At 36.7% G+C, this 25,325-nt stretch overlaps 1 protein-coding gene across 1 annotated transcript in view; it reads right to left on the reverse strand.

Annotated features, from left to right (window-relative positions):
* The window catches only part of mical1 (microtubule associated monooxygenase, calponin and LIM domain containing 1), an 84,492-nt gene that overhangs the window by 9,235 nt on the left and 49,932 nt on the right, over positions 1–25,325 (reverse strand). The window contains exons 15-23 of the mRNA XM_028797024.2: positions 24,636–24,742; positions 23,901–23,954; positions 23,150–23,336; positions 22,880–22,962; positions 11,471–12,431; positions 9,228–9,319; positions 9,034–9,147; positions 6,091–6,184; positions 4,553–4,646 (exon numbers count right to left, since the gene is read on the reverse strand). Of these exons, the coding sequence (XP_028652857.1) occupies positions 4,553–4,646; positions 6,091–6,184; positions 9,034–9,147; positions 9,228–9,319; positions 11,471–12,431; positions 22,880–22,962; positions 23,150–23,336; positions 23,901–23,954; positions 24,636–24,742 (1,786 nt within the window). The remainder of the gene's footprint in view (positions 1–4,552; positions 4,647–6,090; positions 6,185–9,033; positions 9,148–9,227; positions 9,320–11,470; positions 12,432–22,879; positions 22,963–23,149; positions 23,337–23,900; positions 23,955–24,635; positions 24,743–25,325) is intronic.

The following is a 25,325-nucleotide window of genomic DNA, read 5'->3' on the forward strand; positions in this document are numbered from 1 at the left end:
CACTACTGTTCTTACATAAAAAATCACTTGTGTTATAAGAAAAAAATAAAAGACACACATCCACAAAAACGTCACCTTTAGTTGTTTGTGCCTAATCAGGGCTCAATACTTAACAATTTAGGACTGAACAAATTGTGCTATTTTGAAACATTCAAATGACATGAAAAGAAAAAAGGTTGAAATCCCCTGGACTAGAGATATAAAATAACATTTGATCTCATATGTGTCAGTAGTCTACTGTTGTTAAACATTTTCTTTGATTTTGACAAGTTTGCTATTATTCCAAACTAGCAGAAATAGCCAGCATTGCCCGGGAGGAAAATAAAGGTTTTTTTTTTTTTTTTTTTTAATTGTTTAAGAAAAATATAATTTAAAAAAAAAAAAAAAAACCAACACAACTTTAAAAGTAAATTAACCAACAATGAAGACTCACTAATGTGCTTGTCTTGCAGTCTTGTATGTACTTTATCATCCAGTTGACACTCGGAACAGGCCAACTGTATTTAATTTCAAAAGCAACAGGGGCGCGGTGGTGCTCAAACATAAAGAATGCTGGCAGTCATTCCAAGTGTCAACTGGATGATAACATGCATACAAGACCGCAAGATCACCCCCCACCCTATCCTGAAGGAGGTGGGTTAGGGTTGATTTCACCCTACAGTATATTTTTGTCGACCAATGAGAAACATGTGTACCAAGTTTCATGAAAATTACTCCAGCCGTTCAGATGTGATGCTGGAACATACATACATACCCACACACTTACACACATTGACTTTTATATATATATAGATTATTCTGTGTTACTACTGTTGGCACTAACCAAGGTCCAAGATCATGCTCAACTTTGCAGTGTTGGGTTTTTTCAAGTGCTTACCCAGATGGTATAAAGTTTTGGGGTGCCTCAGCTTAAAAAGTAAACTATTTAACATTTTAAAAAGTGATACTCATATCAAAATGTTACAGTTTAAACTAAATGTCAATATTTAGAACAAACAAGTTATAGCTACTCTATTTTCTTAGTCTCAAAAGTTTTACTTAGAACATTTTTTAGTCATACTTAATTCAAAACTACATGAGATCATTTAAAGACCATCTTTAAAAATCTAGCTTCATTTTTTAAGAACATCAAACTTGGCAGGGATGCTGTAGCCCCCCATTTGAAAAAACCCCGGTTTACTGCATTCTATTGAGGATTAGTTTTTGGAGACGTAGGCTTGTCAACTTAAATGGAAAATAGAATTTTTGAAAAAGGCACAAGTGTAATTATTTTGAATCAAATTCAATTGCAAATACATGTAGTCAAGTACAAACCGAGAACTGAATTGAAACAACTCACCATAAATTCATAGCCTTGTTTTATAAATCATGATGTTTAGTAACATGCATAAGTAACATACAAAGTTTTGTAATAACTAACTTAAACTTTGCTGCTCTGGCTTTCTAAATGTTTATTATTAACAGTTTTTTTTTGTTCAAGATATCAGAATTTTAATTTCCAGTTCTGTTAAAAGTAAAACTGTCACATGTACAGAGTACAGTGTGTGCTAATCAATATGCAACATGGCACCACTCTCTACTTTTATGATTAGTGAATATAACCACCATACTGTCAAAACGTATTATGCAAATGTGGACTGCACAGTAGCATTCTCGTTAGCATTCTGGGTTTAAATGTCTGCAAATCTTTCTCAAGGCACTCCAATTTTAAGACTTGCATGTTAATCGGTGATACTAAATTGGCCATATGCTAGTGTTCGTGTGAGTAAATATTGATCATTAGATGCCATCGTTTGAAATGCTTCAGTAGTATTGGTAGTGTTTTCTTGTTCACTAAGAGCATCTTCTTAAAGAATAATAACAAAGAAGCTGTAATAGTAAAGCAGCATTCCATTTGGGAACTGCCGTTGTAGTTGTCATTTGTTTTGAGACTAACTGCAATAGAAGATCTCCTCAGTTAGTTGCCCCTTACCTTTATCTGGTATATTTTAGCTTAAATGCACTTTATGTTAGAAAGTAATATTAATTTGTCAGGACAACTACATTAAATTAAAAAAAACAAATAACTAAACAATAACATAGCCTCAGGTTTTAGCTTACCAGTCAAATTAATTGGAAATTTCTTATGCAGAGTCTCTGCAGTTTGTGCCAGCTAATATAAAAAGAATTGTGTCCAGTCTAAGCAGAGGTTCAGTTGAAGTTCAGCTTTGTTCCACATTTTTTCCCCTGTAATTGACCTCAAACCTGGAGATGATCCTAAGAAAATACCACATTAACTAGTGTACCAGTTAGTACACTACTGCAGACTAACAATTGACCCATAAACGCCTGTTGCTATATCAACAACACCTCACCACTTAGTGAACAGAATTTAATATACAGTAAATAACAAATGTCAGTTTAACACTACACGTTGGAATAAATGGATGGGCATCCCTATACAAATGATAGGGCGTAACAGATTGTTGTCAAGAATGTTTTTTTGTTCATTTCCAGCTATTTTCTATTAGTAGATACTGCAAAACAGAACAATTTCTGTACTTCATTTAAAGCAACCTACTCAAATGTTATTAAACAAGTATCAATATATTAAAAAATACTGGTGGGCCGCTGTCTTCTTATTGAAAGTGAGGCTACCAAGATAGGCATGAGACCTCTCTAACTCTAAATTAAACTACAAAGGTTATGAAATGAATGGATACGGTTTTATTCCGTGTTAACTTGTAAAAATGTGCAAACATCCAGTGGGTTTTCATTTTCACGAATTTCCTATTATTCATTCCTATACTGGTACAAATTCACTGGAGTTACTACTTTGTGTTCATCAGGAATTCTCTGAACAAAATTGCTTTTCAGTTACACCGTGTTAGCCTGTTACAGTGTTCAAGCTTTTATTAATTACTTGTGAACTGGATTTAAAAGTTTGTGAATTCGCTGACCATCTAAAATAAATTATCTGAATCATTATTAGTATTTTTTTTATTTTTTAAACACTGTCATGAGCATGCAGGCAGCCTAAGGGCTCTAGTGATGATAACATGCCAAACCAGGGCGTGAGGCTATTATCTAATGCTTTCTTTCTTCCTCCCTCCACAGAACAGAAGACTATCAACCAGTCCATCGCTGATGCCACTTCCATTGTCCACTCTCCTGGACCCGCCCCTTCCTGCCAGGATCATTTAAAGGCAACAACTCCACCATTTTAAACCAGTTCTGCTCTAAACTTGCACCTAAAAAGACATTCTAATATTTTGTTAACAAACTATTGTTTTTTTTCCCCTACAATTATACAGGGTCACCTGGTGGTGTCCCCAAGTTTTTGTTGTTATTGTCTGTGGTTTCATTACAACAGTGATTAAAGTCCATAAACAACATGGATTTATATTTCCTGAAAAACTAAAACCTGGTAATAAAGGCAAAAAAAAAAAAAATCAAGACAGGAAGGCAGGTGTAAAAAGTTTGTGCACCCACTGGTCTAAAGTATGGCTGTTTTAAGTCTGGCCTTGAATTGGAGGCCATTCTTTACCACGATACCCCATTGGTTCTTGATTTCTGATGGGAATGGTTTAAGCTGGACAACCCATGTCCCTCTCTCTCACCATCTAGCTGTGAAGAGATGAAAACCCTGTCTCTCTTGCTATTTATCAATGATGAAGGCAACTCTGTCTCAGGAGCTATATTGAGACAAGCATCTGGCTTATTTCAATACTCAATTCAAAAGCCACGTGGTAGCAAATATCTAGCAATACTGAAGATAAGCCAACAGCCACCTGTGGATGCAAGATGCACTGCTACTTAGGCTGGAATGTTATTTTTGTCATACTTTTCTTAACAATGTGGGCATATTATCCATAATACAATGCATTTTAAGTGCAACTCTCCCCTGTTTGTTCGACTGCTATATTTTGTTGCTTGTGGGAATAGGTATAAATAGGTAGTGGAACATATGAAGGCTAAAAGTTTTGGATTTATGAGATTTTGCTAAGGTCTTCACTATAAAGAGGAAAACAGGGTCACCACAGGGCCCTGTATGACAAAACACCCACAACATAGTGCTGTTGTTGCACTTAAATGTTGGCACTGACATTCCAGAACTGAACTTCATTAATTTCTATTCAAAGGATGTTGGCTTGTGCTGATTAGTAAGCTGTCTGGGTACCCATCTTGTTCAAACTTTACATTACCTCAAGTCATCATGCACTACGGCATGTGCACATCCATAGGTAATATCCAAATGAGCAGCAACAGGGGACAATTAAATTAGTTGGTCTTCTCTGATGAAATCATTCACCATGTTGATGTGGGCTTGTGTGCGCAATGTTAATGGTTGACCATATTGTGCTTTGTCGGTTACACTTGCTCTTCCTACTTTAAACCTTTCTTCAGCTAGACTAACTACCCATAAAAAATCACGAATGTGTTGTAATGTGTCAGATTCTATCCATTGCATTTACTGCATAATTTTCAAATTCCCTTTTCTTTTTGATTTACCTGTAGGAAATGACAAGGGAACTTATAATTGAAAAAGAGAAAAGATGAGGATTAGACTCACGCAACCATGAGTTCAGACTCCTCAGACATCAGTTCATTCTTCTTATGAACAAGCTGGATCCACTTATCAATCTTATCTGATGACATATCAGAACCTAAAAATATTGAAACAAACATTTCAAGTCACACAATTTAAGACTGCTTTATGAATTTCTAAAATTTATATGAATTCAGCTACAGGCCTTAACTTATGCCCAAGAACTTGGACGTTTAGAGTAAGGATACATCCAATAGTGCACAAATGAGAAAACATTTTTAAATTCACATTTATGAAATGAAAATATACCTTTGAGTTTGAACATACAACCAGATATGGAAAACAAGTCACCCTTGACTGTTGGTAAAGCGCAAGTACGGTAACTTCTGCAGCCTTAAACACATTATTCTTACATTTTCTTTAATGTTTTTGGAAGCTGCAGAAATTGTTAGTAGTGGTTGTAGTATTATCACATGTACAGAGTACAGTGAAATTCTTATCTGCATATCAGAAAAAACATGTAACACATTTCCACTTGTCACTAATCACAATTCGTTAACAAATTGTGTCTGATGAATAATTCACATCATTACCACCATCACTCAATTCAAACAATGGTCCAGTCTGTCTAGTCTGTACTAAAACTAGCTTAACTGCTTTTCATTTGCCATAATGTTTTTGGTAGAAGGCTCCACCCCACTCATGAACACTGATGAGTTACCATAGTGGCAGAACACACAGAAATTTTCATGATTTTTAGCAGCATGACATAATTTCATCTACTAGATGGCAATGGAATACCATCCCAAGAATTATTCAGGCTTGACGCTGCAAAGTGGATTGTTACACGTCAGACCGAGTCTGAGGCTTACTCTGTTTACATAGAATTCCAAGCTCAAATCGCATTTAGGATCAACACCAAGGAAGCTAACTAAAAAAGAAAATTAAAGCAACAAATTAAAAAGCAAACAAAATGAAAAAGGCACAAAGAAAAGAAGTTTGGAAAATTGGAGAAAAAAAGATTTTTGCAGAAACTGTCAAGAAAGACAAAATCTAAGGATTTTATTGAACTTGTTACTCATCCAACCGCCTCCACTTTTTCTAGTGTGTATAGTGTTCTATTTTTTGTGTGTGTGTTTCCACCCTTTTTGTTTGAATTTTCAAATTTTGTTTGTGTTTTTTCTCTTTACTGAAACGGCAATAATCAATAATATTCAAATTATGAAATAAAAATAAAATTTAAAAGTTTTCAGGTTGCTCAAAGTGATTAAAGTCAAGTTTGATTGCTGTAAGCAAGTGGTCTTAATACAAGATTCAATGTTTTTTACTTTTCCACAAACTATTTTCTTATGCAAATTCAAAAAAAAATTGGAAGTACTGTATGATGATACTGATAAATGTCATTTGTGCACATACCTTGACATATAATTGTTTCATAAACAAAGCTGAACGATATAGGAGCTAATAATCAAATTTGACCTATCATTTCTACTACTTTGTGAACAGAAAGAGGCCCTATACAGCTAAATAATTTTATATTAGTACGAATCTCAAACTCTTACCTGCCTCCTTACGTAGCTCTCTCTCCAAAATGATACCCTTGTTTTCAAGTTCTTTGAACTTCACCTCAATTTCTTCCAGACGCCGTTGGATGGACTGAGAGTACAAAGAAGCAAGTAATTAGCTAATATGATTGCTAGAAAAACCATATAATGTACATCTTACGTAATTTTTATAGCCATATACTTGCATATAAAGCTTCCGTAAACGATAAAATACTGTTGTACCTATTGTGTATTGTCATAAATACTGTATAACAAAGCAGATGAGAGGTCATTTTTAAGTTTTTTCTCTTGCCTGTGAGCAAAAAAACACTTGTTTGTCTTAAATATTAAAATGAAAATTCTTTGTTTAATCAGGCAGGTCCACAGATCTGTTGGCATGGTGATGTAGTATGTAGTATTGTTGTGTCACAACAAGAGTCCTGGCTTACTAATCTTGGCCCTTACACCATCTGTTTGGAGATGGCATGTTTATCCCATGTCTGCAATAGTTTTTCTGTGAGTACTTCAATACTTCTACCATTTGCCAAAATTGTTGACTGTTAATTGGTCTAGTGCGGATGTTTGCACAAATCTGCACATGTGATGGACAAGTGTTTCATCCAGGTCTGATTCCTGCTTTCACCTGATGCTGTCAGGACAGGCTGAAATCCCCCCCCCCCCATTCCCCTGGCTGGATTAACCACTTTCAAAATTAGATGAATTGATTAATTATGTCCACAGGTCAATTGAACCACAAGCTTTTTTCATACCTGTTCTCACTTTTTAAAGAGGGCAAGCACTAGGATGAATAGATTTTCATAGTTCCAAAACCAGGCACAACTTGTTATTGCAGAGAGTTTGGTACACATTAATATACTTTAGAATGATGTTCTACTTTGAGTTTCATGTACAATTAATAAATGACCAGATGGTTAAAAACGAGACATTTTCTTAAATTCCAGGACACGATACATAAAACAGGATGTAATGCATACAAAAACAGGACATCTGGTCAGCTTAGTAAATACAAAAGTTGATACAAAAAAAGAGTTGTCCCTCTAATGCCCACAAAAGAGTAAAAAATGTTACAAATATTAAAGGACAGAGATAACAATCATGTATTATATAAACATAAAAACTACAGGATTAATATAATATTTAAGAACATTATATTTTTTAACAAAATTGGAATTATCAGAGCCATGATGCATGGATATTTTGTGTAGAATGCAAAGTGAAAGAGTACAACATACAGATACGGATACAGAGAGCTCAATATTCATGGGAGGCTATGACCATCCTGCATCACTTAAAAAGGACAAAAGCAGCAAACAAGTATTTGGTATCCATGTTTTCTTTTAATTAATCACGGAATTAGAGTGATTGTATGAAATCTACTCATTTAAGGAAGGAAGGGTTATACCTAGATGCCAAACAAATTGCATTATCAATTTCATTTGCTGTTTAAATATAACAAGTTTATACACTGCATTTTACATTTTACATCTTGAATTAAAAAAAAAAAACTCAAAATGGGAACACATGGTTATTTTTGTTTTAACTCATATTACATACAACATAATGTTTCAGAACCATAACTAATGTATGTCACACTATAGGATGTGGGAAAAGTGGCTTCTAGTTGAAATTGTCATTCAAACGACTTGAAAAAGAAAAAGAAAAAAAAAAAATCACTGAAAATGTGCAATATTAGCTGTGTTTGTAAATTAAATTAAGTGAGTACAAGCTGATCAATTGGCATCTTATTTTTCACTCAACTGCTGGTAATGATAAACATTTAGTTTGTAAAAAGAACTACAGTAATCCCTCCTCCATCGCGGGGGTTGCGTTCCAGAGCCACCCGCGAAGTAGGAAAATCCGCGAAGTAGAAACCATATGTTTATATGGTTATTTTTAGAATGTCATGCTTGGGTCACAGATTTGCGCAGAAACACAGGAGGTTGTAGAGAGACAGGAACGTTATTCAAACACTGCAAACAAACATTTGTCTCTTTTTCAAAAGTTTAAACTGTGCTCCATGACAAGACAGAGATGACAGTTCTGTCTCACAATTAAAAGAATGCAAACATATCTTCCTTTTCAAAGGAGTGCAAAGCAAGCAGTCAAAAAAAAAATCAATACGGCTTTTAAGTATGCGAAGCACCGCCGGTACAAAGCTGTTGAAGGCGGCAGCTCACACCCCCTCTGTCAGGAGCAGGAAGAGAGAGAGAGAGAGAGATAGCGAGAGACAGATAAAAAAAATCAATACGTGCCCTTTGAGCTTTTAAGTATGCGAAGCTTCGTGCAGCCTGTCCTTCAGGAAGCAGCTGCACACAGCCCCCCTGCTCACACCCCCTACGTCAGCGCAAGAGAGAGAGAGAGAGAGAGAGAGAGAGAGAAAGTAAGCTGGATAGCTTTTCAGCCATCTGCCAATAGCGTCCCTTGTATGAAATCAACTGGGCAAACCAACTGAGGAAGCATGTACCAGAAATTAAAAGACCTATTGTCCGCAGAAACCCGCGAAGCAGCGAAAAATCCGCGATATATATTTAAATATGCTTACATATAAAATCCGCGATGGAGTGAAGCCGCGAAAGGCGAAGCGCGATATAGCGAGGGATCACTGTACTCATATATATATACACACACACACACACATATATATATATAAACAATTTACCATAGAACAATAGAATGATCGTAACAAGAGCACACCATTTAGCCCAACAAGCTTGTCCATCTAATTCACCTAAACTTGAAATATGAAGGTTCACAAAGTCCTACTAGACTCTTCCACACTACTTGGTAAAGTATTCTATGCGTCTATTGTCCTTTGAATGGATTAAAACTTTCGAAACATTTGTGCAAAATCTGCCCATAACAAGTTACCAGCAATGTCAGTTAGATAAAACTGTCCTGTTCTGCATTTTTGTATATGTAATGCAGCTGCAGAAGGCTCACCTGTGCTTTATGAAACCTCTGCATCTCACACATTTTGGCTCTTCTTTCTAATGTTTTCATTTTAAGGGTTTCAAGTTTCTTTGCTTCTTTTGGATCAGTAGGAATTGTCTGAAACTAAAAATGAACATTACGTACTTTATTTAGCGATACCTTTTCTGCACAAAACACATGCATAGAATAGGAGTTGGACTCACTTTTTCATCAAACAGATCAAATTTATAAAACATTAAAAATTCATCCTCATTTTCATCATCTTCATCTTCCTTTTCACTAGAATATGGACTTTCTGTGTAAGAAAACATAATTGACATAGCATTTAGATAAAAACTGTAGGAATATGGGCTTTAACAATCTGGAGGTTCTGATTTTCATCACAATTATGTCTCACTTGCCTAAAAAACTGCTCCAGTGTACATTTCTTTATTTGAGAATGGGGAAACAGCAAAGAAACGATTTCTAGAGAATTCTAAAAAATGTAGTGGTAATACTCCCAGTTAGACATTGATTGGATTATTCTATGAAAACAATATATTGTTAAAAAAAAAAAAAAAAAAACACCCTAGCATTTGAGATCCCAGACATACAGGAACACCACAGCGTGACACTGGGACTTTAGAATTTTTAACCTTCAGTTACCTACCAAACTCTCCAGTGTTATCTCAAAGAAGGTAAAAGCTAGAGCAGTGACTACATCTCAGCTGTTACATTAGTCTCAGTTGACTTTTATTGTGGGTTTCCTGGCAGAGCACACTTATGGACTGTGCTGAATGTTTCATTAATACAAACTAAGTAAAAATTACTATTTGTGCTGTGACCTATTTTTGTTGTGGTTATTTTATTGCTGTTGTAGCTTTGACGTGGCACTGTAATCGGAACAAGCTTTCCACGGTGCAATTCTCAGTATTAAACATGGTCCATTCATTGAACTAATGTTTCCTGTTGAACAAAATACACAAAGTCTATATTCTGTAAGCCTCAGCTGTTTATTAATATTACGTTCAGGAAATTCAGAGGTACAAGTGGAGGTCTGTGATTGAATAGCACAGAGAAGTAGCCACCGAACCCCATTCTTCTGTAGCATCTTCCACAATATACCTGATTAAATATGGGTAGCCTTATCCAAGCCACAGAACACATTTAAACAAGATCAGTACAGTGGAACCTTGGTTTGCGAGCATAATTTGTTCCGGAAATGTGCTAGTAATCCAAAGCACTCGTATATCAAAGCTAATTTCCCCATAAGAAATAATGGAAACTCAGATAATTCGTTTCACAACCCACAAAGATTTATATAAATATGATTAATACAAAATCTTCACTCTAACAGAATCACTGCTATCTGTTGGCTCACTGGAATCTTTTTCTTTTTTTTGCAACTTTAACAAGGAAACCTATCCAATGACAGTTGCTTTAGCCTGAAGAGTCACTACACTTGGACACAAAATTAAAAAAATGCTTTAAGCACTGTAAGGTTTCTAAACTCTTTTGGGATTCCCCCCAACAGGACAACACACGGAAGCAAGCAACCGCAGGCTCCCACAGCTGTAGCAGTTCGCCATAAAAGAGAATCAGAAAAGATCGCGGTCTATAAGCGCCTGTCGTCGATGGGTGATGCAAGGAACATTATAAATGCAAGAGTACAGTATTACTTAGCCACTAACCTGGTCACGACCCTGCCAGATTGCTGTGTCTCTGTATAGGAGAGTGGTAGATCCCGCTACAACAAATAACTATGCTGTTCCTGTTTCACGCTGAATAAAGCTGGTTTTGCTAAAGTACTGAGACTCAGCCTCGTGTTTTGGGGTGCAAGACAGGGACTTGCATGTTACAGCATGCACACACGTGGTCACCATGCTATTGTAAACAGTATACGCTCATATAGATGTTGACTGTAACAGTGAGGCACGCCGACTGAGAACGAGCATGGGAGACGATTACCCACAATCCCCACGTGACGCTTGGTGGACAAAGCATATACGTACTACTCATATTGCTAGACCTCGCTCGTTTATCAAGTTAAACTTTATTAAAAACTTTAGCTCACCTTGCAAAACACTCGCAAACCAAGGTTTCACTGTATTACAATTGTATAAGGAGAGTTGGTCCACTGTTCCTTAGTAAGGATGAATTCTGCATTTCTGCTACTTGATATGAGGGCTAATTTTACTGAAACAGTGGTTTTAATTAAAACATTACAATCTCACTGGGAACAGGAATACTGTGAACCACTCCTGGAGTCAAACCTGGGGTTGATGTTTGCCAGCAAGTGCCTAGTGACCTGTGCTTGAGGATACACCATTGAACTGGCATGAGAGTTAGGCGTTATAGCAGTCCGGTGACATATTCATGACTAGAAGACCTCCAGACATGGCTCATCATGTAAAACATTTTTTATCTTCCATTTTAATTTCCATCTCGAATATATGGACCAACTTACCTGTCATGCTCTCTTCTGTTTTGATCTCTGGATCCATTTTGCTCGGTTTCATTTCTTGGACTCTGTTTCCTCTTTCTAGACGGGGAGATGAAAGTGTCCATGGAGAAAACTTAGACTTTTGGTGGGCAGGAATCGGAGCAGAAGGCAGTAACTTCACTTGTTCCTCCTTTCTCCTAAAAGACTGTCTATGCTTTTGATCCCTTACATTGCAAATTTCACCATTATGGGAAAATGTGCACTCTGTTGGCCCTTCAGGTTTCAAAAAAGATATAACTGAATTTGACTGATTGTTATCCACTTTGATTTTTTGTTGCTCTTCACAGACATTGTCTGACTCTGAGTCACTATCAAAACTGAGCCTATTTAATTGGCTTTTCTCACAATCTGAAAGGATAAGTTTTTTAAGTGAAGGCTTTGGACAAGATTCACTTTGATTGACACTGATCTCAGATGTCTTGGGAGTTGAAATTATGTTGCTGAAGGGGAATTTTGGAGACTCTTCATTGTCTCCTATTTCTTGTACATTGCCATCCAATACATCTGTATCAGATATATCTTTAGATTGCTCTCTTTCCTTAATTACAGCAGACAAATGGTCAGCAGTTGCAATCGGGACAATCTTTCGAGGTTTTGGCACAGGTATAGTTATGGATTCCCAAGAACTTGCACCTAAATCAAGGCCATCTTTATAGATGTCAGTATCTACAGCATCCAGACCTCCTAGATTACTGTCAAATGGTGGGGTTGGTTTTATAAAGATAGTCCTTGAAGCTGGAACTGGGCATTTTCTACGGGAACCATACCGCACTTCTGATGAATCCTGTGTGTTGGTACCAGATTCAGTCTCTTCAGTAGTCTTAGATGTTTCACCAATATCAGTTTTTAAGTCATCAGCTTCTGAAATAAACAGCTCCAGGTCCTTTGACTGCACATTGCCCACATTATCCACACCAAAGGTTGACTGCATGAAAGAAGAAAGCAAAATAAACATAAGAAATAAGGATATTTTCTGCTTTAGCTAATAACATTCATGTAAAAAAGTATTTATTTTAATTGCAGTCACCTTTTATTAAGTAAAACCATTTAAATTCAATAATATTTTATTCAAAATGTTAACAGGCAAGACTAGAATACAGAAACTGAAAACCAGCCTATATTGAAAAATATGCAGTTATAGCATTTGACTGAGACACCAGCTGTTGGATGAGCTCATCTTTGTGTGCATTTTAACTTGTTTGCAACAATCTGGCAATGTCATTTTAAATTTTCACAATTCAGAGCATCTGACTTTTTTTCCTCCTTAGAATTCAGCTCCTTAATTTTAATATCTATTGATACTATCTATTTATGCATTATTATCAATCTTTAATTTAATATTGGTTTTTTTTATCAGTAAGGTGCTGCTGGAGAATGTGAATTTCCCCTTGGGATTAATAAAGTATCTATCTATCTATCTACTCGCTTTAAGAATGTAAGGTAAAGGAGAACTTTAATATTTTAAATAGCATCAGTTTAGAGGGTTTAAAAGATATAGTGTTATCTATCAATTCTCAAATACAGAATTTTCACTGAAGGTCAGTAAGTCTTCACTATCCATATAATCTGAAAATTAAACTGAAGTGGAAGTAGCACCGCCTGAGAGAACACAACACTCAAAATATGGAAGCAACAAATTGAGAAAGCCCCTGAATATACAGCTGCCTACATTTTCAGTTTTTAATATTTTAAATACTTGTTAACCACATTTGGATTTCAAATTTTAATGTATAACATACAGTACTGATTTTTAAATGCATATAAAAGAATAAAGTTTAAAAAATACCTTTTCATATTTAGTACTTTCCAGTGCATTCAAGTTCAGAAAAATAAAAAGCTTTAAGGTTTTCCCCACATGGGGATCTCCTTACACCTTAAAGACGTAGACCATGATGCCTCTGGGAAGTACCGTTTCACTAAGATCAGATTTTTTTCAGCTGTATGTAAAGTATTCAGAAACCTTTTTAACTACTGTGAAATGTATGCATTTATAGCACTTACTAGTCAATAAGCATGGTATAACATTAATGAAAAATTAAAGTACTGCAGTAATTGTGCATACAAAAAACTCATTTCATCACAATTGAAGAAATCCATCCATCTTCCAAATCCACTTCATCTAGAGCAGGGGGGTTTCAGGGATGCTGAAGCCCATCCTAGCAAGCACAGCGTGCAAGGCAGCAGTAACACACAGACACACACATGCACACACACTCGCACACTAGGGCTATTTTACCATCACTAACCTACCTAGCCTGCATGTCTTTGGACTGTGGGACGAAACCATAGCCCCTGGAGAAAACACATGCAAACAAAGGGAGAACATTGAAAACTCCACAAAAGTAGTACCTGAGAAGTGAACAATGACCTTCTTGATGCAAGGCAGCAGCACTACTTCTGCAATATATGATACTAACATATGAAAACAATAGGATTCCAAAAAAGTCACAACAACAGTTTTTTTTTTCTTGAGATCAATTTTTTATTCCTAGATCTACACTTCCACCTAGGATTTATGTACCCTGATGATCTTTAGTGCTTTGCTTTTTGGGTCTACATGCTCCTAGTATTACCAGTGGCACTGTTATTTAAGGGAAAAGACAGCACAAACATCCACCCAAAAATAAGACTCTCAAGATTGTTCAAATAAGCCTAGGCAGACCACAACATAAACCATGACTCTGGGAACCATAGCCAGATGGTTGTTTTTCGCTGATAAACACTTTCTGGCTGAATAACAGTTAGTGCCTGGTCAGAATTAACTGAAAATGTTGTATGGAGCTGCCCTATAGGCTACTCATTACCAAAAGGTGAAACATGTGGGGTAGGTTTACTGACAGGCATAAGTGAGACAGATCCAGTAAGATAAATGCAATAGGAAAATAAAAAATAATCAGTTCCTAAGGTTCAACAATAAGAAAAAAGAAACCATAAACATTCCATCTTCCTCCACTCTTTCAGCAGGAACTACCAAAATAGCAAATTCTTTACATAATCTACAACACCTACCTCCCACATTGTCCACACCAAAGTAACTAACCCTTAACTATCCTTACTATGTGAACTGCCTGAAAATTGATGGTATTTAAGAAGTAAGACTTAGTTGCTGTAAGTGAACACTGGACACTCTGATCAAGAACAAGTCACTTAACCTGCCTATTAAAAATGTATACTGTATTAACAATGGGAATATATGAAGATCATAAAAGTCATCCTGAGTAAAGGTGGCTGCCAAATAAACAATAATAAAAAAAGATACATATGAAAATATGTTCTTCTCTTTCCAGTCCCCACAACTATACACAGTGGAATTAAACTGGGAACATGTGCATAAATTAGATGCTATTTTAACCCGGTCAGAGGAACCATTTCAATGGATTTTACTCCAGAAAAACTTTAAGTAATATGAACAATATACCAAACATATCTTCTAGGTTCATAAGTTTGACGTTTAATGCAAACATTATATACCGCTAATGGTGCAAATTTACTTAACTTAGAGCAGTAGAGTCAAATTCAATTTTAGTGAGGGACAAAATAAGAAACATAGTTTGATATATTTCACCCTACCACCTCCACATTTTCTTTACAATCAAAGCAAACAGGTACCTCTCTTCTTGTCACTAAGTATATTTTGCCTTGAATCTCTCTTGAATTTGTTAGCAACCATGGGACTGAAATAAGCAATGAGTGAAAAAAATGACAGTACATCTTTGTATAAAGTCAAGTGAGAGCAACAGACTGGATACATGCAAAATACATCTGTTAACATATGTATTAACCTGCATCACAATCGGATAGCACTAAATCATATTAAAAAAAAAAAAGGGTGTAAATATGCAGATGCTGAATCACAGACCACATCTGTAGTGGATCAGAAATAGACAGCAAAAACAAGTGAAATGCAAATATGTTTTCTATCTATATACAACAACCGAGCCAGTGGAAAAGACAAAAGAAAAATACAGAGCAGTAGCAGCAGCAGTCAAGTGAGTCATGGAAGGCTGGTCAGTCCTGACAACTATAAACCTTTAAAAAGTGAGCAGAGTGGCAGCAGTGACTTTTGTGAAGTCAAGCTACCAACTCCTTCATGAAATGGTCATATCTTGGGCATCATACTAAAACACTAAGGTTCTTATTGGCAGTGTAACATGGCTCATTAACTACAGGTTAGTATCAGTGTTGCACTGTGAAGGCAAGGTTGCATTTAATAACTGGTTATTAATGATTGTAGAATACAGTAATCCCTCCTCCATCGCGGGGGTTGCGTTCCAGAGTCACCCGCGAAATAAGAAAATCCGCGAAGTAGAAACCATATGTTTATATGGTTATTTTTATATTGTCATGCTTGGGTCACAGATTTGCGCAGAAACACAGGAGGTTGTAGAGAGACAGGAACGTTATTCAAACACTGCAAACAAACATTTGTCTCTTTTTCAAAAGTTTAAACTGTGCTCCATGACAAGACAGAGATGACAGTTCAGTCTCACAATTAAAAGAATGCAAACATATCTTCCTCTTCAAAGGGGTAAACAAATCAATAGGGCTGTTTGGCTTAAGTATGTGAAGCACCGCGGCACAAAGCTGTTGAAGGCAGCAGCTCACACCCCCTCCGTCAGGAGCAGAGAGAGAGCGAGAGAGAGAGAGAGAGAGAGAGAGAGAGAGAGAGATGGAGAGAGACAGATAAAAAAATCAATACGTGCCCTTTGAGCTTTTAAGTATGCGAAGCACCGTGCAGCATACTTAAAAGCTGCACACAGAAGGTAGCAACGTGAAAATAATCTTTCAGCATTTTTAGACGAGCGTCCGTATCGTCTAGGTGTGCGAACAGCCCCCCTGCTCACACCTCCTACGTCAGGATTACAGATAGTCAGCGCAAGAGAGAGAGAAAGAAAAGTAAGTTGGGTAGCTTCTCAGCCATCTGCCAATAGCGTCCCTTGTATGAAATCAACTGGGCAAACCAACTGAGGAAGCATGTACCAGAAACTAAAAGACCCATTGTCCTCAGAAACCCGCGAAGCAGCGAAAAATCCGCGATATATATTTAAATATGCTTACATATAAAATCCGCGATAGAGTGAAGCCGCAAAAGGCGAAGTGCGATATAGCGAGGGATTACTGTACAGAAATTCAGATACCTTTTTTCTTACCTGCATTTGTTTAGTTTAAGCTACATTGGACCTAACTATTAATTTTATGGTGGTAGTTTACAATCTATTTTTCTTCACTCAGCGTTGAACTGACCTTTGTTCTTAAACCATAAAATAACAATAAATAGGATGTGAATCGCTGAAGTGCATGGGTGAGCGGTCTTCTGGGTTAAGGGAGCATGCAACATGCAGTAAAACAAGCCAAGAGAATATCACTCAATTTTATAAATGGTGGAAAAGTTATTCATTTTGTTTGGTAATTTATGATTATCTTCTTTAACCTAGTACTTAGTTTATGGAAAAATAAATCATTTAACCCAGACCACGTGGGGGTGACCTCCCTGATGGCTTTGGGGACCACGGGAACAGAGCTTGGAAGCTCAATGCTATAGGGGCCCATGGTCTCCGCCAGGGGGCACCCAGATGCCAGGAGAGCCCTGGTCCTCAGCACTTCTGCCACACCCAGAAGTACTGGGGGGACAAAGACCAGGGACACTCGGAGTGCTTCTGGGTGCACGGCTGGCACTTCCGCCACACCAGGGAGTGCCGGCAGAAGATCATTGGGAAGCACCTGGAGCACGTCCGGGTGAAGATAAAAGGGGCTGCCTCCCTCCATTCAATAGCTGGAGTCGGGTGGAAGAGGATGAGGCCTGGTGGAGAGGAGTAGAGGAAGCCAGAAGAAAGGCATTAAGGAAAAGGCCTGGACTGTGGGTGATTGGTGCGGGAGCACTGGGTTGTGTGCGTCATTGTAAATAGTGTAAATAATATGAATAAACATGTGTTTGGGTGCAAACCAGCGGTGTCCGCCTGTCTGTGTCCAGGCTGCTTTCCACAATATATAAGCAATACTTTTAAAGAGTAATGGCCTTTTGTACCCTACCTTGTACAACAGTATAAATAATGTTGTGACCTACTGGTGATTTGTGGAAATTGCATTCTACAGTACAATGTAAGGTCTTCCACGCTTTCCACTACTGGTCTGATGTCCACTTGTCCTATCTAACTAAATTAGCACAGTAGTCTGACTGGCTGGGTCCATCCAACAACCAAAAGTTGAATAAATGGCTTCATCAGTTAAATTTCACCATATCAAATTGAGCAAAAATGTATTCCATGATCATCCAAATAATTAAGATGGAAGATCTAGGCAGCCAAATGCACTGGAATGATGCGCTCTGTACAACTTCTTAAATATACATCTAATAAGCATTCAAACATCATAAATAAACAAAAACTCTACTAGGTTTTAGCAGACATTTACATACTTCTTAAAATGGAGTAGTCACATCCAGTCACAGAAAAGGCTAAGACACCACCCAAAGTACACCCCATAGAGCAAGCCATAATGGCTACAACTATGCAGCTAGGAAGTTCAGGTAAGCAAGAACTTCACAGTTGCACATTAAACAAGAGTGAACTTTACATTTTCCCCAACAAGCAGCAGGTCTTACCTGCCTTAAAACACCCAAGCAAAATACAGGAAAGAAAAAATCGAACATCTAAGGTCTTTTCTTTCAAAGACTGCACCAGAGCAAGTACAAAACATTAAAATAAGACCAGTCACTCGAGGAAGGCTATGAACTGAATACAGATAACAAACAGGCATGTTTTGTTCTGTCTAGCTGATATACAACAGGAAAAGAAATACAGTAATCCCTCCTCCATCGCGGGGGTTGCGTTCCAGAGCCACCCGCGAAATAAGAAAATCCGCAAAGTAGAAACCATATGTTTATATGGTTATTTTTATATTGTCATGCTTGGGTCACAGATTTGCGCAGAAACACAGGAGGTTGTAGAGAGACAGGAACGTTATTCAAACACTGCAAACAAACATTTGTCTCTTTTTCAAAAGTTTAAACTGTGCTCCATGACAAGACAGAGATGACAGTTCTGTCTCACAATTAAAAGAATGCAAACATATCTTCCTCTTCAAAGGAGTGCGTGTCAGGAGCAGTGACTGTCACAGAGATAGAGAGAAAAGCAAACAAATCAATAGGGCTGTTTGGCTTAAGTATGCGAAGCACCGTGGCACAAAGCTGTTGAAGGCGGCAGCTCACACCCCCTCCGTCAGGAGCAGGGAGAGAGAGAGAGAGAGAGAGAGAGAGAGAGAGAGAGAGAGAGACAGTTTGTTTTTCAAGCACAAATCAATACGTGCCCTTCGAGCTTTTAAGTATGCGAAGCACCGTGCAGCTGCACAAAAGATAGCAACGTGAAGATAATCTTTCAGCATTTTTAGACGAGAGTCCGTATCGTCTAGGTGTGCGAACAGCCCCCCCTGCTCAATCTCCCTACGTCAGGATCAGAGAAAGTCCGCGCAAGAGAAAGAGAAAAGTAAGCTGGGTAGCTTCTCAGCCATCTGCCAATAGCGTCCCTTGTATGATATCAACTGGGCAAACCAACTGAGGAAGCATGTACCAGAAATTAAAAGACCCATTGTCCGCAGAAACCCGCGAAGCAGCGAAAAATCCGCGATATATATTTAAATATGCTTACATATAAAATCCGCGATGGAGTGAAGCCGAGAAAGGTGAAGCGCGATATAGCGAGGGATTACTGTATATAAAAGGACTAAGATTCTCATTTAAAACGTTTTCTGTGGATTCAAGTGTGAAAGTAAGAGTATGCTTGTTGTGATGTGAAATTTTGAAATTTTGCATACAAGTTGATAAATATTTTGTATATCTTTGTGACTTAGGCAAAGCAATGTAATATTAGTGTTACATTAGTGAGAAGCATTCATGTTTATAACCACCCCCCCACCCCCAGGACTAAGTCAGGAAAGTGAATTTCATGATATGGGGGGAGTGCCTCAAACAAGTTTCATAATTGTTTCTCTGAAGTCTCTCAACCCACCTAGGAAAGCCAGGCTGCTTAACTGCAATGTTTTACCTTAATATATGGTTTGGGGGGCAGGTATGAAGATGTTCTGTCCCCCCATTGGTCTGAAGTATGGCTGTTTGGAACTGGCTTGTATCAGAAGCCTTTAAGTACTATGATGCCCTATTGGCTCTAGGGGTTGGACAGAAAATCTATAAATTTGCTCACTCCCTTACTCTTTCTCTCACCAAACTGATGCATGAACTGAAAAGGACAACACAATGAAGACCACAGCTCGGCAGCCATATTGAGACAGGCATGCAGCCTGTTCTGAAGAAAGCTGAACACAAAATGATGCCTTAACTAGAGACATTTTAAGTAACTAACAAGTCTGTGTGCTGCCTGAAGCTACACAACACCATTTATCAGGTTGTATGGTTGCCAATATTCAAATGTACTTTGCATATTGTTATTATTTATGAATATTACCAATAATACATTGTTTAAATTGTTACTTAACTCCTGCTTGTCTTTTACTACACCTAATTGCCTGAGGTTATAGATGTAGAAGGAAAGGTGGGGAGAAGTTATATACTATAATACCTTATAAACAGTGGTAAGTCTGGGAGATTTGAGGCATGCTGACAAAGGCTACATATTAATAATACAAAAGGGGAAAGTAGAGCAATATATTACTCTACCAAGACAAAACAATGCCAAAAACAAGAAAATGCTTCTACCAAAAGAAAAACACAATTAGAATTGTAAAACCTGACATACGCACATTTCTATGTAATTGATCCTTCTTAAATCACTATCATCTATTAAATGTGTGTACATGAATGCACGTAAAAAAACAATACCATTGCCACCCTGACACACCCAAATATTGATAATGCTAATCAACCTCTTTCATATGCAATCCCAAAGCTGCAGACCTTCTATGGCAGACAGAGCAGCCTCCCATTTGAAACATCAAGACACTGCCACCAGCATTTGAGGAGTTATATGCTGCGCTCCACAACTGAGTATGCAAGAGTATGCATGTCATTATAGCACCTCTCCTTTGTGTTCTGGGGATTGGGAAAAGGCACTAAGTGTCAGTGTCTGTGACAATAGTCGCTATCATCTTGCAAATATAACAACATGACTGCTGTTACAATATTACAGACCATATGAAAAACTGAGGATTCAGCCAGATACATTAACAACAAGCCAGTAATCATGTACAACACTATCATCAAGTCATCTTCCAAAGCTACTTTGCTTCAAAACAAATGAATCATGGTTTGACCCAAGCCACTGAGCTACAACATTTTTGCCAGTCTCGTCTTGGCAACACAAATGACTTGTGCATTAATAGAATGTCATTGCTTTCTGTTAAAAAAAGCAGCTTCATTCTCGCTAGGTGCCGTTAATGCAATGTGAGCGTAGTGAATTGCTCCAAATATGTTAGGAAAACTGGACAATGCTGCAAATTGCCTTTTCATGCTAGCAGTTTTTATGTCGACAAAAACATGTTTTATGTATGTACACTCACACCATGTGAGAACTGAATGTAGTGCACAGCAGACATGACAGAGCTGAAGCTTGGCTGAGATATTTCTGACCTATTAGCAAGTTTCCTGAGAAAAGGCATCAAGTAGCCTATATAAACGGACAAAAATAAAAAAACAAAGAAGTTCTTTATTGCAAATACACACTGCAAAGGGACCTAAAATATAATCTTTAAATCATATTCATCACTTTTTATGTTTGTCATGTCAATGCACATTATAATAATAGCTCGATGATGTGAATTATTATGCATGTTAGAATTGTTTCACTTGCTTGGTTGCATTTCTCTACCTGGTCTGAGGTGCAATAAGTAAAAGCAAAGCTCTCAAGTTTTCTTTTATAAAAGTGACTTTTGTGTGGAACGTTGTGTACACACATTTTGGGCCTCTTTTTTCTATACCTGGTTTTATTAAACTGACTCCATGAAATGGACAAGACAAAATCATAGTCAAGAAACAGACTGATGTCAAAACCTGAAACAAATAAAAAAACCAGAAGCCAAAATCCAATATGTATTCCTAAATTGTAGTCAAAAATATAATGCTAATTTCTTAAACCCTGAATCATGAACTCACTCTTCTAAACAATGTGAAAGTATTTGTTTGTTATCCAGAATCTTGGAATACAAGAGATCTGCAACAAAGACTTTTATGCTCACGTACTAGTGACATAATTGGTCGTAACCTTACAGACTATACCCCCTAACAATCGGTCACTGCATCATGGCATCAATGAAAAAATAAAAATGGCACCACTTCATGATATGAAATACTTTTAAGACCCTTAAAACAGTCTTAACTAAATAAATGAATTCCCAAACATCAAAACCCCAGAAGGGAAGAATTAAAAATAAAGGAATTGACATTAAACCAAAGAAAAAAAAATACAATTTATAAACAGTTTAATGCTATACCACAATCCAAAGGGATAGCAAGAAAGACCTGATGTATAGCCAGAAGGAAGAAGCCAGCCAAAAGCTAGCCTTAAATGTTAAATGAACATTGATCTCTGGAGGACTAGCTAGTTTAATAGCAAAACCTGTACATATAGCACAACACACAGAAGCTTGAACTCCTTCAGATGATAGTAGAAACCTCTCAAAGTATGATTTTTGCTCTTTGAACTTAGCATAATGTAGGGAGTCTACAGTAAACATCTAGCCACTGCACAGGTAAATTTTATTTCTCATAAAAGATGCTTCTTTAGGAAAGAACGGTAAAGTGTACAGTTCAGGGAAAACATTCATTAGATTTACAGGGGAATGAATATTTATGCAATCAGTTTTTATAATTAATTTACAAAGAACCATATAATTTTGTTTTCATTTTGATATTCAATGTAACAAACACACTGACATTAAATGCCAAAATATCCAAGTTAAATAAACAATGATTCTATTATAACATATTCTTTCTATTATCCCACAGTCCAAAGACATGCATGTTAGGTGCATTGGCGATCCTAAATTGTCCCTAGTGTGTGCTTGGTGTGTGGGTGTGTGTGTGTGTGCCCTGCTGTGGGCTGGTGCTGACTAGGATTGGCCTCCAGCAGACCCCCATGACCCTATGTTAGGATATAGCGGGTTGGATAATGACTCTTTATTATAACACAATAAAGCTTGAAAAGTTTCAAGGTAAATACTATTTTAAAAGGTACACATCAGTTCAACTATAACACATATACATCACCATGAGCTAGGGATAGGCAAGAATAGGTAAGGAAAAAAAAATCTTGATTTCACCTCATTAATAGTACTGTATGGAGCAGTATTACATTTGCAGTGCTTCCCTAATGGAAATATATTGTAATGGACTCTTTGTCCTTTATGATTCTGAGGCACACAAAATACCTGCTTTTCTTCTAGTTCTGCTTCATCCATCTCCATATTTTCAGACTGGGTGACAGTATCATGAAACAAACAAAAAAAATGGCCTGTTGGAAAACAATATTTTTTTTAGTATAAACAAAACCGATGATTTTCATTCACAAAATGTAACATTTCTTGAACAGAGTTTAGAATGCAGTAAATCTAATACGCCAACACTTTCCAGGGAAACTCCTCTTAGATGAGAAGGAAATCCAAAGCATCACACTGTAATAACTAAACCTTAAAACTCACCACTTTCATTGTCATATGTGTAGTTCCCAAAATGCAAGGTGCTGCTACACTTGTGGCATTTGAAGCAGCGTCTGTGGAAGAACTTGCCTTCGACACTGACTCTCTCCAAGACATAAACTTGTTTTCCACAGAAATAACATTTGTCAGAAATAGAAGGCGATTCTAAAGCAACAAGTGTCAAGTCAGCCTGTAAAACCAGATAAGGTAATTTAAAAAAAAAAAAAAAAAAAAAGTCTGAGTGATCTCTAAATTCAACATGTGAATATGATGACATTTTTGAGCTCTAAATAAAAATCATTTATTTTTGACATAGTAGTTTTTTGTTTATATCTGTACACATTAAATATGTTTGGCTTTTGGTTTAGGAAAAATATTCTATAGTAAAAATTTTACCATCATTCATGAGAAAAACTTAATTTAACCACAGCCAATAAAGAAACAGACATTTAAGAAATACTGACCCATAGGGCATTATTTACAAGCTACAACATTAAGATACTAATATTAAACACAAAATAATGAAAGGAATATGTATTCAAGGAACACTTTCACATCACTTTGAGATCACATTAACAACTGCAGTAATGGAACTTTTTGAAACTAAGATCACCAGAGTTAGTGCAAATATAGTCAAATCCTTTTGGCTACCATTTAATAATAGGTTTCCACTTTTGCCCTCTGAGGTATTTGCAGCAACTCTGCGAAACCATGGCCACAGGTAATGTTTTTTTGAAGCATATGCAAAACTCACACGTGTATCTTTTTCCTTCACATTTTCTTTCTCCTCCTGTTCTATTTGTCGTTGCTGCAAAAATAACAGTTATGAATTCAAAAAGTAGTTATAGTATAAAGACAATGAATAAAACAATACCAATCTAAAAGGCTTTTAATGTTAATAACCTAAGGAGTTATTTTCATTTCTGTATACTGCAATGTACAAGCTTATGAGGGGTTACTACAATGTTCTAGTTCAAATAATGAGATCCTTTCCTGTCACCCAACACCAGCAGTATATAACATAAAACCTTTCTCAGAGGTTTATTAAAAAGATGGCTATTATAACTTCAGTCAATTTCTATTTAGCATACTGTCAAATCGATCTGGTTTCCAAACAACTGACCACAACACAGCATATTGTTTATATTCTCAGGTGCTTTGCTAAGTGGGGTAAAAAATATACCCAAAGCAAATGTTACTTTGCATATAGCAAAGGTCACTTTTTTTGAAAAATGCAACATGTATAAGAACCACTGTTGATTGTGCCTGTACTTCAAATATTTATGAAAAACTGGAAATGAAGACAAGGATGATTATCCCTGGCTAATCTAATTTTTTTTATTTTTAGGAAAATGGTACACATGTAGAGAAAAAAAATATGACATATATAACTGCTTGAAAGTGATCATACAAATAATCCAATTTTATACTTCTACTTTTTTTTGCTTGAGGCAGTGAGACTACTGAACGTCCCTCCCATTTACACTACCTTTTGTTTATGAAGAGTGTTATGCTTTAGCTTGCTCAAGAAGAGTAAGGCAGATTTGGTGCTTGACAGACTTGCAGATTTTGAAGGTGATAAGGGACCCATCATCTCTGCAAAGGAATGGCAATTATAGCAGCAACATGAAGACACTATCGTGTGATTACAGTACAATAAAGAACACAGTTCAATCATTCAATTTATTATGTACCGCCACTTAACATAAATACATAGTTAGGTCAACTAGCCAATTATTTGACTTTCTTCTATTCAAAAGACTTTTCCCCATTGTGACCTTCAACATTAATATTAAAAAATTCTAAATAATTAAATATTTAATAACATACAAAAAGATTTTATTATAAGCAAAGTTAATTATAGATACACACTGCTTTTGGGAGTGGTTATTATAATCTCTGCAATGAAATGATATACTGCTAGCCAAGACAGGACAACTTCTTTTTGAACGGTCACAATGCTATGGGTTTAATCTGAAATCTTCTACATTGGAAGTCTGCTATACAATTCAGATTGCATTAGAAGAGATTAATTCATCTGATCAGCCAGCAATTGAACTTGGAAGAACATAAAGATATAATATATAAATATGAAGAGACTGTACAATTCCTTCTTTACTGAACATTTAAGGTTTGTTTTTAGGTTAAAAGGTTAAAGCTACTGATTAAATGACAAGTT

The sequence above is a fragment of the Erpetoichthys calabaricus genome, chromosome 3, assembly GCF_900747795.2.
Source record: "Erpetoichthys calabaricus chromosome 3, fErpCal1.3, whole genome shotgun sequence".
Classification (NCBI taxonomy): domain Eukaryota; kingdom Metazoa; phylum Chordata; class Cladistia; order Polypteriformes; family Polypteridae; genus Erpetoichthys; species Erpetoichthys calabaricus.